This window comes from Odontesthes bonariensis, chromosome 5 (genome assembly GCF_027942865.1).
Source record: "Odontesthes bonariensis isolate fOdoBon6 chromosome 5, fOdoBon6.hap1, whole genome shotgun sequence".
NCBI classification, from domain to species: Eukaryota; Metazoa; Chordata; class Actinopteri; order Atheriniformes; family Atherinopsidae; genus Odontesthes; species Odontesthes bonariensis.
The window spans coordinates 31,543,349-31,555,646 of NC_134510.1; the positions used below are offsets into that span (position 1 = coordinate 31,543,349).

Consider the following 12,298-nt stretch of genomic DNA (forward strand, 5'->3'; position numbering starts at 1 on the left):
TGAGGTTTTGTATTGACTTCAGGTACCTCAATGCGGTGTCAAAGTTTGAATCCTACCCAATGCCGCGCATCGATGAGCTGCTAGAGAGAGTTGGGAAGGCCAAGTTCATCACCACACTTGACCTGAGCAAGGGATACTGGCAGCTTGCACTGGCAACTGAGACCAAGGAGCTGACAGCATTTAAAACACCCTATGGCATGTTCCAGTTCAAGGTGATGCCATTTGGTCTCCAGGGGGCACCGGCAACGTTCCAACGACTTATGGACCAAGTGTTGAGAGACGTGCCGCAGTTTGCAGCTGCCTACTTGGATGATGTCGTCATCTTCAGCCAGACCTGGGAAGAACATGTGGCTCATCTGCGACGAGTCCTCCGCCTGATCAAGAATGCTGGGCTTACCATCAATCCTGCAAAGTGTGCTTTCGCTCAGAGGCAGGTGGAGTATCTGGGTCATGTTGTTGGACAGGGTGTGGTGAAGCCTCGAGTGGGGAAAGTGGACGCCATCCACTCATATCCGGTGCCCACCACAAAGAAGAAGGTGCGTGCCTTTGTTGGGCTGGTGGGATGGTACAGCAGGTTCATCCCCCACTTTGCAGAGAGGGCAGCTGTCCTCACTGACCTCACCAAGGCCTCAGCCCCAAACAAAGTGAGATGGAATGAACAATGCGCCAGAGCTTTTGCTGATCTCAAGAGAGCTATAACAAGTGAGTCTCTTCTCCACAGTCCAGACTTTTCTCAACCCTTCGTACTGCAGACGGATGCGTCAGGGGTCGGCATTGGAGCAGTACTTTTGCAGGAGACGGAAGGAGAAAGCCGTCCGGTGCTGTTTTTGAGCCGCAAGCTCCTGGACCGGGAGACGAGATATTCTACAGTGGAGAAGGAGTGCCTGGCGATGAAGTGGGCTATTGAGTCGCTGAGGTACTACTTACTGGGACGTCACTTCGTCCTGGAGACTGATCATCGCGCTTTGCAGTGGTTGAACAGAATGAAGGACTCCAACACACGCCTTACAGGGTGGTACCTGTCCCTGCAACCCTATGACTTCACAGTTAAGTACCGGGCAGGGAAAGCCAACTTGGTGGCAGACTGTCTTTCCAGAGTACATGAGGATTGAGTTGCTGTACTCTTGGGAGAGGGGGGGGAGGAAATGTGACGACGTGCCGCCGTCACTCACTCCAGGAACAATCCTGTCACGGGAGGGACACGGGGCTGACGCACCTCGTAGTTCACCTGTGGAATAAGACGAACGTTGATTGACAAGCCGATAGCGGCAGAAGGAAATAAAGACTATATAAAATATAAATGAAGACAACACATAAGAGTTATATTGAGCATATACTTATATGAGCATAAACTTACCTCTGCTCGTCGTCCTGTCTCCTGAGGTGTTCGGGCAAAACAATTCCCCGGGGGCACGCGCACTTTATTAGATCCGAGAGGGAGGAGGACAAGGGTGAAATAAGTAGAGGGGGTCTCATATGATATAAATATGTATTTAACTATGGTAAAATATATGTGTGTGTTTATTATGTTTACTCTGGGTGTATTGATGGTTATTAAGATTGTATATATATTCCAGTGATGAGTTATGTAAATATGGTTGTAGATCTAAGTAGGTGTGTGTCGCTGATTTTACCCGGGTGAAATGGTATAGTCCAGCTCATTAGCTGGACCATAATGTATATAAGTAGTCAGTCTGTAAATGTCAGTTGTGGATGTAGGTGTTGGTGTATGTGTTGGTATATGGTAATTATTGAACAAAATAAACGTATCTGGATCCGTACTCTGAAATTCTCCTGATTGCCTCCATGGCCGCTCGGGCATTCTAACAGGATGGATGGAAATGTCAAGATACAATAAAAAAAGAAGTTTAAATATTTAAAAGGCAGGTTTATCACCACAAAATTATTATGAAATACGTTTTAGCCACTGAAACTATACTCTACATTCTCTACAACACACTAGAGAAGAACCTTAAAGGGTTAATACTCAGGTTTGATCTTCATGGATGTTCTCATCATCTTCTTTTCATTTACAGTAACGGCGCTGAAAGACTGAAACCCCTTCGAACGAACATGAAGTTCCTCTTTGTAAAACCCAAAATTTACCTCCCTGATAGATAGACTTGTTCCTGTCTCGATCTCTGTGGGTGTTTATGTTCACAGAACAGTTTTAAAAAGCAATGATAAGAATTACTTTTTTCTTCTTGCTCTTAAACTAAAAGCCCTGTTTGTATTACGTGAAAACATGAACAACCAACTCTGTTCATGGTCACTGTTCACAGGAGGAATCTTTCATCTCACTGTTGCAGCTCATCTTTCAGCTCGATTGTCATAATCAAATAATAAAACATCTTTCTATTGAGACTGAAAAACAAACTAGATTTTGAATACGCATGGAATTTATCAATGGATGGAAGTATAAACAGATGGACAGATGTGTCACAGGATTAACGTACAAGCAGAGAAACTTCTTTAACCTTCATGACCTGCATGGATTTATACTATGGGAGTAAACTAAAGCTTCTGTGACTACTATACAGCATAGGAACAATAATGGTGAATATAATAATTTCTGTAATCATTTTCTGTACAACTTTTTGGGCTGTTGAAGGAAAAGCAACGAAACAGGGTCTACTGTTACTAGGAATAATAAATGTTTATATGTAATGCAACATTTCATAACATATATATACAATAATTATGATTGTATATAATGTAATTATTGTATGCGTTCTGACATGTGAACTGTGTATGTGCTTGTCTACATGAGCAGCAGAATGAGGGTCATACAGCTGTGGGTTAGTCTGAGTCTTACTGTGCAGTGTTGCACCGTACAGAGAAACTGACTTAAACTCTCTCTTGTAAAATGGCTTTAAACATTCCCTCAGTTCCCCTGTTACATTTTCCTCTTGAGGTGCTCCAACACCACAACAATCCTGCACTCTCTCAAACTATTTTCCAGGTTTTTAAAAAAAATTGAGTATCTGCAGTAAATCAGCCCTTATTTGCAGAATGATTTAAAATTTATTGAGCTGAACCAAATAATTCTCACACAACAGACTATGGTAAATTAAGTTTTTACCTAAAGTGTTGTCAGTGTTATGCTTCAAAATGCATCCCGCATTTATAATCTATCAGGCAGTATTTGACCTGAAACTGACAGAACACGAGGATCTTTTTTAACACTAAGTGTGGAGTTTATCAGTTTCAAACTTGACAGATGTGTGTGGAGTCAGAGCTCAAACACTCTGATATGAAGTCTGCACAGAAAGATCCAACTCACATTTAAAATCAGAAGTCTCCTGGAGTACAATGAATATGTCCTCTGATCTCATCTGCTCAGTAAAGAAAAAAAAAAAAAAAAAGATAGGCTAACTAAGATACTGAAGCTCCTTTTAATAGATATTATTGCTTTTTGTTAAACACACACTCACTCACTGGTTTCTTTTTTGGAGCTGCTGGTACTAATTAACGACCGTTACTGACTTTATAAAGAAAAAAAAAAGAAATCAACAATGTGACAATGTTTTGGTTACTTACAACAGACAGAAACGTGCATTTTCTACAAAGCAGATGTTTAATGTCAGTTGCAGCGTAACAGGAAAATATTTTCTTACATCAAATATTTATTTCGACAGTCATTGTAGCATTTTATCAAAACTCATACAGCGCCCTCTGCTGGTCAAAAAGCAGCAACAAATATAAGAACTGCAGGACAAACAAAAACAATTAATACTAGAAAGAGCTGTTCCTGCGAAACAGCTGTGAGAATGCATGAGCTGAATTACCTTGCTAAAAAAATCTTAAGAAGCTAAAAGATTTGAACATTTTAAAATTTGAATGGTGTCTCTAGCTGAAAGTATGCTAAAGTAGTTAAGATTTGAAAGGATTTGAAGGATTTGAAAGGATTTGAAAGGATTTGAAAGGATTTGAAGATAAACTTAAGCTAGAAACAATTGAAATGGCTGAAAGTATGCTTAAATAGTTATATAAAAAAAAAAAATTAAAAATGTAGTCTGACATACTGGGTATTGAACCCAGGCCACCTGCACGAAAGGCTGTTAGTGTTACCATTAAGCCATTTCGTTCTGTTAAACAGGAAGTGCATATAACCTAGTTAAAGACTACACAGACAGACACAGAGCACAGCTGCTGCAGCCGCGGGACAAATCTGAGGCGCAGACTGTCTTCTAACACGTCTTGTGACAAAAGTTGAACAGCTAGCAAAATTATTTTAACACCATTAGAAGCAGAAGGCTTAGAGGAACTTAGCAAAGTAGTTTTACATCTGTGGAGTCAACTATATTTAAATCGAAGCAGTTTGAACACACACAACATATATGGACAGATGAGACGGCCGCCCGCCGATCGCGGGAGAGAAATGACACCGAACACTGACTTCAAATACGTCTTGTGAGAAAAGTTGAGCAGCTAGAAAAATAATTTTAACACCATTAGAAACAGAAGGCTTAGAGGAAGTTAGCAAAGTAGTTTTACATCTGTGGAGTGAACTATATTTAAATCGAAGCAGTTTGAAAACACTTGAAGCTGGTTTTGAGGACTCAAAAATGGCAGATTTCGTCAGAATTTGAGAATTTGTTCAAGCTTAAAGGCTCATAGTTCAAAATCTGTCCATGTGAGCTCTTTAGGAGTTACATTGGCTGAAAGAGGACAAGTTTTCCTACATTTTAAGGTATAATTTGTTTCTCTCAGTTAAACTGTATGAAAGTTATAGTAATGTGTTTGAAAAGTTGAAACTTATCAGCACTGCTGAATGTCTCACTCTAAAATCGAAGAAGGAACTTAATTTTCATATTTTTTAAACTGTCATATTTCAAAATTGGCCGAATACTTTTAAAAGATGAATCATTTTGTAATAGCTGAATGTCTTATGAACATTTTGAAATTTGAATGGTGTCTCTAGCTGAAAGTATGCTGAATTAGTTACGATTTGGAAGGATTTCAAGGATTTGAAGGGATTTGAAGATAAGGATTTGAAGAACTTAATTTTCATATTTTTGAAACTGTCATATTTCAAAATTGGCCGAATATTTTTAAAAGATGAAACATTTTGTAATAGCTGAATGTCTTATGAACATTTAAAAATTTGAATGGTGTCTCTAGCTGAAAGTATGCTGAAGCAGTTAAGATTTGAAAGGATTTGAAAGGATTTGAAGATTTACCATTACTTTTAATGGGGGAAAAAGTTGAACAAAAAGCTTAATATCTTAAAAAGTTGAAAAGTTAGAAATACTAAAAGTAATAGCAGAAAAGAGCTGAAAGAGCTGAACATTTTGATACCAAATTTGTTGAAATAGCTGAAAGTATGCTGAAGTATTTGAATGCCGAAAAACGGCGGAATAATACGGAATAATAATAAAGAGAAACAGGAACTTAATAGTGAGAATGCTTAATGCATTCTCACAAATATAATAGTTGAGTATAGTTTTCATATCTAATTACATTTGGAGAAAACATTTGAATGTCTTTTTCACAGACACATCCTCATATAACTGCTTAAATCAGCACTTTCTTTTGATGATGTAGAAGATAAATAAAACTATGAACATTTGTTTTAGAAAAAGTGAAATGCAAGTTTTTTTACTTCAGTGTAACAGCAGGATTTAAACAGATAAAGCTGCCTTCTCACAGATCCATTGCTGCTTTCCATCACAGCTCACCGATTTCCATTCTTTGTTTTTGACAAGTATTACACATCGACCATCCTGGGGCTCTTGTGTAATCCAGGAGCTGAAGAAAACTTTGTTAGATCAAGGCTGATAGTTTTTATTATTCAAAGTGATAAGAATGTTGTGTCTCTTACTTGTCAGCCAAATCACTTCCATCGACCCACTTCCATTTCCCATTTTCTGCTTTCAGGCCGATCCAGAATCCATTCCACCCAGAACTGTCCCAACTGTAATCACTGACAGTTTTCTGAGGAAAACAGGGAGGAAGTTATCAGAGATCATTTGGATTGAATGTAGACACCGTGATCAAATTAGTCAGTGTGTGTTCAGATCATGAAAATATGTTTTTCATTTCATATGGCCTGTCACTTCACTTATTTTATTACCTTTTCATTGTCATCACCCACAACAACCAGATCTGAACCCTTTCCTCTGCAGTCTTCTCGAGCTCCTTCCCAGCTTCTCCTTTTATCAGGCACATGGTCATTTACTGCATAGCAGCTCGACTGAGGGTGTATCCAGCCTTTCTCACATTGGTTACATGTTCTTGCTGAAACAACAAGGATCGACAAATAAACATTTCATTGCATAATGATATTACTATTATCTGTATTTGGACATAAATATATTGGGATCTTGACATACCGTTATCTTTTTTTGGACAGTAGGCATCAATGCTCCACTGAGCTCGACTGATGTTGAACTCAACCTGCATAGCCTCCGTGTTTTCTACTTGTTCTGTCAGGTTTTTCCTGTCAGCCTCCAGCTCCTGGTTTTGTGTGTTCAGCTCCTGGTTTTGTGTGTTCAGCTCCTGGTTTTGTGTGTTCAGCTCCTGGTTTTGTGTGTTCAGCTCCTGGTTTTGTGTGTTCAGCTCCTGGTTTTGCTTTGAAAGGTTCTTGTTTTCTGCAGTCAGGTTCGTGATCTTGTTTTCTAAGACATCATAGGCTTGTGTCAGGTTGTTCATCTGGACTGTCAGATCGTTATGGTTCCTTGTCAAGTTTTCGTTGTCCGATGTTAGTTTGTTGTTGAGTTTGGTCAGGTTGGAATTTTCAGCCAGCAAAGCAGTTTGGTTGGATTTTAACTGGCTCTCACTCTCATGAATGAATGTAACTGCAAAAAGAAAATTTTGCTTAATGGTGATTTGCTTAAATTTCCTTAATGGATGGTGGTAATACAATGTGGGTTTTTTCTATTATGGGTTTGGTAGATTACCACAATAAAGCTTATTTCTATCTGTTCTACCTCGTTCTTTCCAGCATTCTGGGAGCTGACAGCAAAACAAAATCAACTGAAATCCCTCAAAAATGCCTCAAATGCACCATTAGTTAGTTTATTTTTCAAGATGTTTTAACATCCACTGTCTATGTGTGGCCCTCAGGCCCGAATATGTTGTTTCATTCAGAAAATTTGGATGTTTTAAATTCAAAATAACAGCTGTGCACTCTAGATTTAAGTTAAAATCACTAAAACAGGAATTAATAGTAAAATTGTTGAGGATTTTATTTCAAGCCAAAGATTTACTGCATGCATTTTGCATCACAGTTGGCCTAATTAATTGTAAAATATACATTGAACTGGTATACTGTACTGAACATGTCAAAAAAATACAACTGAGAACCTGAATTATTTGCTCTCTGGACATATTGCTTCATCAGTTTATGGGTCCACTTTCTAAGTTTGCTCTTGACAAACTTAGAAACTTCCAAGAAGAAACGTATAGAAGGTGAGTCAAAGTGCCATTACGGTGAATGATGTCACAGAGGAAATTAATACGGATATTTCTTCTGGATTTATTATGAATTGATGCTTATTTTTCATACTCACGGTAGACACAGACACCTATGATGCCCAACAGCAAAATGACACAAACAGTCCCAAAGCAGCAAGCCGACCACTGATAGAGATGACTCCTTTTTTCAGTTTCCTTGTTTGCCAAGAGTCCTGCTGAGGTTAAACACATGCACATATGTGACTTTAGAAGTCTGAGCTCATGAAATGTTGGAGGAACCCACAGTTACCCTTTTTCCCCAGCATCTTCCCTTAATGTCGGTATTCACAAGAGTGTATTTTGAACATATTATCAATTGAAAACAATTCAAAAAAGAAGAAGAAACAAAAGCAGAAGCAAATCATTTTTCCCAGGGCTTCTCAAGTCTCACATCATCTTAAGTCAAACTTTTCAGTGCATTTCAAAACACATACACACAACCTCAACCCACAACCATTCGTACTGAATGTTCATTTGCTACATTGTAAAGAAGAAAAAAAGGAAACTTGCACCTTAAAAATGCTTTGTGTCAGTGTGTTCTACATAATAAATTGCATGCATGCATACCTCCAACATTATCCACAATCATGACCAGGTTTCCTGCGGCATTAAAAATAAGCAAAGTGAACCTTTTACACAACATCTGTTCCAGAATGTAAAGGCTCTGAACAAATTCTACATGAGTGTTTTGATTTATTTGACTGAAAAATGCTTCTTAAATATCAGTTTTCTTGACTTTTAGAGACCGTTTTACATGCCTTCATCCCATGAGGCCTTGAATGTTGAATCAGCCCCTTCACAATCACTCAGCATGCAATTCATCTGACACATTAGTTCCAAATGAGCCAGTACATGAGTAACAATTCACATTTAAATAAAGTTCCACTGCTTCATCTGTAATATTTGCAAATTTGATCATTGTGAGCAAAGCTAAACTTCATAATTTACAACAGTTATAATTAAGTTCAGCTGCTGCACCCACAACCCAAAAGGGAACATGACAGCAGAAGTTTTTACACCAGCGTAGCACAAAGCTTAAACCGTTTCCTGCATCTTTTTTTAAGTACATCAGTCGTCTCACACTTCTTTTCAAAAGCCAGAATTTCACGGAAGTATGAACATTCATGTATACACAACATGGTTTTTTAAAACCTATTCCTGCCCATCATCTCATTATTCGTTAATCCTTCTATAACCCACATTTTATATAAATGTTTTTCTTCATACCTAAATGTATTTCCTCTGTGTAACCTCCTGTTTCATTAACATTCTGTAATGTGCAGTCACATGTGCAATGACCTGCCTGAATCAAGTCATCATTTTAGATTTTACATCAGGATATTGTAGATATTGTAAGAAACCGTGTGGAGTTGAACTTTAGTGAAGATGTAACTAATGAATAGCTGCTGTATACTATAAACCCAACCCTCTTTTTAGACTTCATATCTTATCTTTAGATATTCAAACTTCTTTTTGATAACCATACTGCAGCTGTAATGTGTAAATTCCTCTTCTGCTGGATCAATAAAGTCTATATTTATCTATATCCGTGTCTCTCTTTCTCTTTCTCTCCCTCTCGTTCTGTGTATATTTATAGATATAAATATATATACATATAAAACCTGGGAAATGTCAAATTCAATAAACTAGTTTCCTTTCATGATCGCAGCACAGATAGCTGTTTAAGACGGAAATGTTTTCACTTATGATTTTTCTGTTTAATGGTTTTTTTGTCCGTCTGTACGACTTACCATTTGAGTCAAGGTTTTTTTCAGTTGTTTCATTGCGCACTTTGACTTCATCATACACAGTCTCCTCCTCCGTCCTACCTGTAAGAATTCGAGAAAAATGAGAAAATTATTTCACAGTGAAATGTATTTTTGCTTGACATTAAGATATTGACAAAAGTCTGTTTCTTTAAGTCTTTAAGTTCTTCTTTAAATCTACATAGTTGGTATTCATCTATACATATGCTTACATATCTATCTATCCATCCATCCAACCATTTTTTATGCCCACTTAATATAATTCAGGGTCGCAGGGGGGCTGGAGCCTAGCCCAGCTGTCATTGGGTGCGAGGTGGAACACAGGCATCTTAAAAGGATATGTTTTTTATACTCTCATCAAAACAGAGCCAGATAAATACGTTTGCTTTATGCAAATGCATTTCAAAATTATTCTTGCAACAATCCAAAACAAATTGCCCTAACAAATACTGTTCAGAACATTTTTACTTTAATCAGCCTGCAAGCTGTATCCACCCATTCAGCTATCGCTGTTCAAAGTTTGTAAAGTTTCCCGGATGTTTCCACTGCAAACTACTCAGCCTGGTCTGCCTTTGGTGAAAGTGGGGATCTCCTTATCAGCCGTGTGCTTTGCGAGCAAGTGATAGTTAAGACTTGACATACTCTCCCTGACAGTAAAGGCAGACAACTTTAACTTTCACTTTCCCAAATTTTAAGGACACAATTGTTCTTCACAGCTTAAACTTCTATCCGCAATTTTCGCTTTTGTAGATATTTCCCCCTTTATACCGATCCATTCACTACAATCAACACGATCGAAGCAAAAATACTCTATTAGTAAGCTCTAAGTTATTCCTTCTTCTTATACTATTATCAAGGAGAACGTGAGAAAAAAGCAGCAGACTGATTCATATCAATTGTAGGGTTTCCTACATGAACTGTTAAAAACACATCTTACCTTTTGGTTTGGCTTTTTTAGTTTTAAATACAACAGAAGCATAATGAACCTCTCCCTCCTCCGCCATTGCAATAGACTAACTGATTAGTTTTATCACTCTTGTAGACAATAGTACCACAGTAATAGAGCAACAGAGCACCATTTCAGAGAAGTGGTTCTTTCCTCTGAGACACATCCTTCTATCAGACTTGAAAAATAAAAACTTCTGCTTTTGGCAGAGACTCATTTGCATGACATACTGTATATGAGCTGCTACTGGGTAAAAAATTCAACTGAAAATCAAAATACTGATTATCACTTATTCTAAAATTTCACATACAGTTAGCTCATTTCTTTTTAACTGTCACATATGCATTAGGTATTTTGATATTTGTTGGAAAATCATTTAGAGTATATTATATTTTAAATAAAGTTGGTAAATTCCTGACAGTAATTGCATTTCATCCAGGTTCTGTGCTGCGACACGATCTCATGACAGACTGTAAAATGCATACATTGCTCCTCAGAAAATACTTTACCATTTAAAATGTACAACAGCAACATTTTTTTCCCCATCAGTTCTCATCTTTGTAACAGCTCCTGCAGCACTGCTGATGTGGCTGATGTGGCAACGTTAATACTGGCGGTGTAATGAGGGCTGGTGGATGGTGTTAAACCTTCTGACCTTCATGTACCAGGTTGCCAGTTCTCATCCCAATCGGTACGATGTTCTCCAAGTTCCTTTCTTTTTGTTTTCTTCCACCCACTAATGGTTACGAGTGAAAAGCACAAGGTTAGGGTTAGGGACATGGTCAGGTTTAGATCCCATGGCATGCTTTTCTATGTAATCTGCAGTAAGATCAAAGAGAGAAATTTGTCTGAATTTTCCCCTCATCAGTTCAAGCTTTCTGACTGATAAATGTTCTTAATCACATGGAGAATAAACATTTGGATTTCCTCAAAAAGTGTGTATTGCTCCAACTTTGAAAACCTCAGATGTATATGTTTTTATGTGCTTTTCGTTTTCTGTTCAGAAGTTTAGACAGTTTGACTTTGGCTAGAATCTAATTCTAAGTTGTTGAGAAATCTTCCCTCAACGGTTTGAACTCACATCATGTGCCTGCATCTTATCAGGCTGCTGCACTTCAGCTTTTATCAACTGATGGTAACATTTTCCATCAACATTTTTTTTTAAATTTGTGACTGAAGACCCATATATAAAGCCTGACAGTGTCCTTTTAAAGCAAACAATGTGAACATTCCTATTTCAATCTGTCGTTTTAGAATTATGATGGTGAGGCTTCATCTTGACAGATCTGACAGTTCATAGAAGGTCAAAACCCAAAGAAACATTCACCTGAACCACACCAGAAACTCCTGGAAACAGGTGAACATGTAAACTCTGCAGACAGTAGAACACCAGGACCATCCTGCAATGAGATGACAGTGTGACCATTTATCTCGTTTTACAGCTCAGGACCTAATTTAGTTTTGACTTTATCAGGATTCTATTGAACACCAATGAAAAGAACTGAAGCCTTGTTAGACAGTCATTCTTCCCCACTTCCCTCTCAGAATTAACATCATGTCCTTATCTGATGCTCTGTTGATAGTTTGACTGACAGGTTAAATATACTGAGCTCGGACTTCCTTTAGTTCCATATCAGGTTGATGTATTTCAACAACCTGAATTTACCTAAAAAGGTAAAAACAACAACAACAGTATGCCAACTTTTTCTTCATTTTAACAGACTAAAACATGCGTTTGCTACTAAATCCATAATATAATAAGATAAACTTTCCCCTCTGTATGTGCATGCTCTTTACACCAGAATTCAGACAACAGCCCTGGAACCACTTTGTCAAGGGAAATGCAGCACCATCTGCAGGCCAAACAGCAGCAGTCTGCTGCATGTTCTTCCGTGCATGTGTGGCTTCTCTCTGGGTAGTCCGGCTTCCGCTCAAAGTGCAAAAATATGCATGTTTGGTTCATTGGTGATCCAAATTTGAAGCTAGAATTGAGTGTGCATGATTGTCTGTGCTGGCCCTGTGATGGATTGTTGGCAGCTGGAAAAGGATACAGCTTCTGACCCAAACCTTAAATTGGATAAAATAATTGTAGACGATGGATGGATGGAAATGTTAAGATACTATAAAA

General features: G+C 38.0%; 1 protein-coding gene across 4 annotated transcripts; it reads right to left on the reverse strand.

Annotated features, from left to right (window-relative positions):
- Positions 1-5,396: 5,396 nt before the first annotated feature.
- LOC142380853 (uncharacterized) lies at positions 5,397-10,339 on the reverse strand. Of its 4 annotated transcripts, none has more exons than XM_075466783.1 (8): positions 10,162-10,339; positions 9,210-9,287; positions 8,026-8,058; positions 7,515-7,634; positions 6,336-6,620; positions 6,077-6,240; positions 5,825-5,937; positions 5,397-5,751 (listed from the first exon to the last, which is right to left on the reverse strand). In XM_075466783.1, the coding sequence occupies exons 1-8, from the start codon at positions 10,226-10,228 to the stop codon at positions 5,625-5,627; spliced, it is 987 nt and encodes a 328-aa protein (XP_075322898.1). In that variant the 5' UTR covers positions 10,229-10,339; the 3' UTR covers positions 5,397-5,624. The 4 variants fall into 4 exon arrangements, with proteins under 4 accessions (XP_075322898.1, XP_075322895.1, XP_075322897.1 ...); XM_075466780.1 differs by having other exon boundaries at positions 5,400-5,751; positions 6,336-6,800; XM_075466782.1 differs by lacking the exon at positions 8,026-8,058 and having other exon boundaries at positions 5,401-5,751; positions 6,336-6,800; positions 7,515-7,631.
- Positions 10,340-12,298: the final 1,959 nt, after the last annotated feature.

Coding starts and splice junctions, on each gene's coding strand:
- LOC142380853 (XM_075466780.1), bottom strand. CDS start 10,228: ATGGCGGAGGAGGGAGAGGTTCATTATGCTTCTGTTGTATTTAAAACT. Junction 6,801..7,514: donor CATAGGTGTCTGTGTCTACC/GTGAGTATGAAA, acceptor TTCTTTTTGCAG/TTACATTCATTCATGAGAGT. Junction 5,752..5,824: donor GGAAGTGATTTGGCTGACAA/GTAAGAGACACA, acceptor AGTTTTCTTCAG/CTCCTGGATTACACAAGAGC.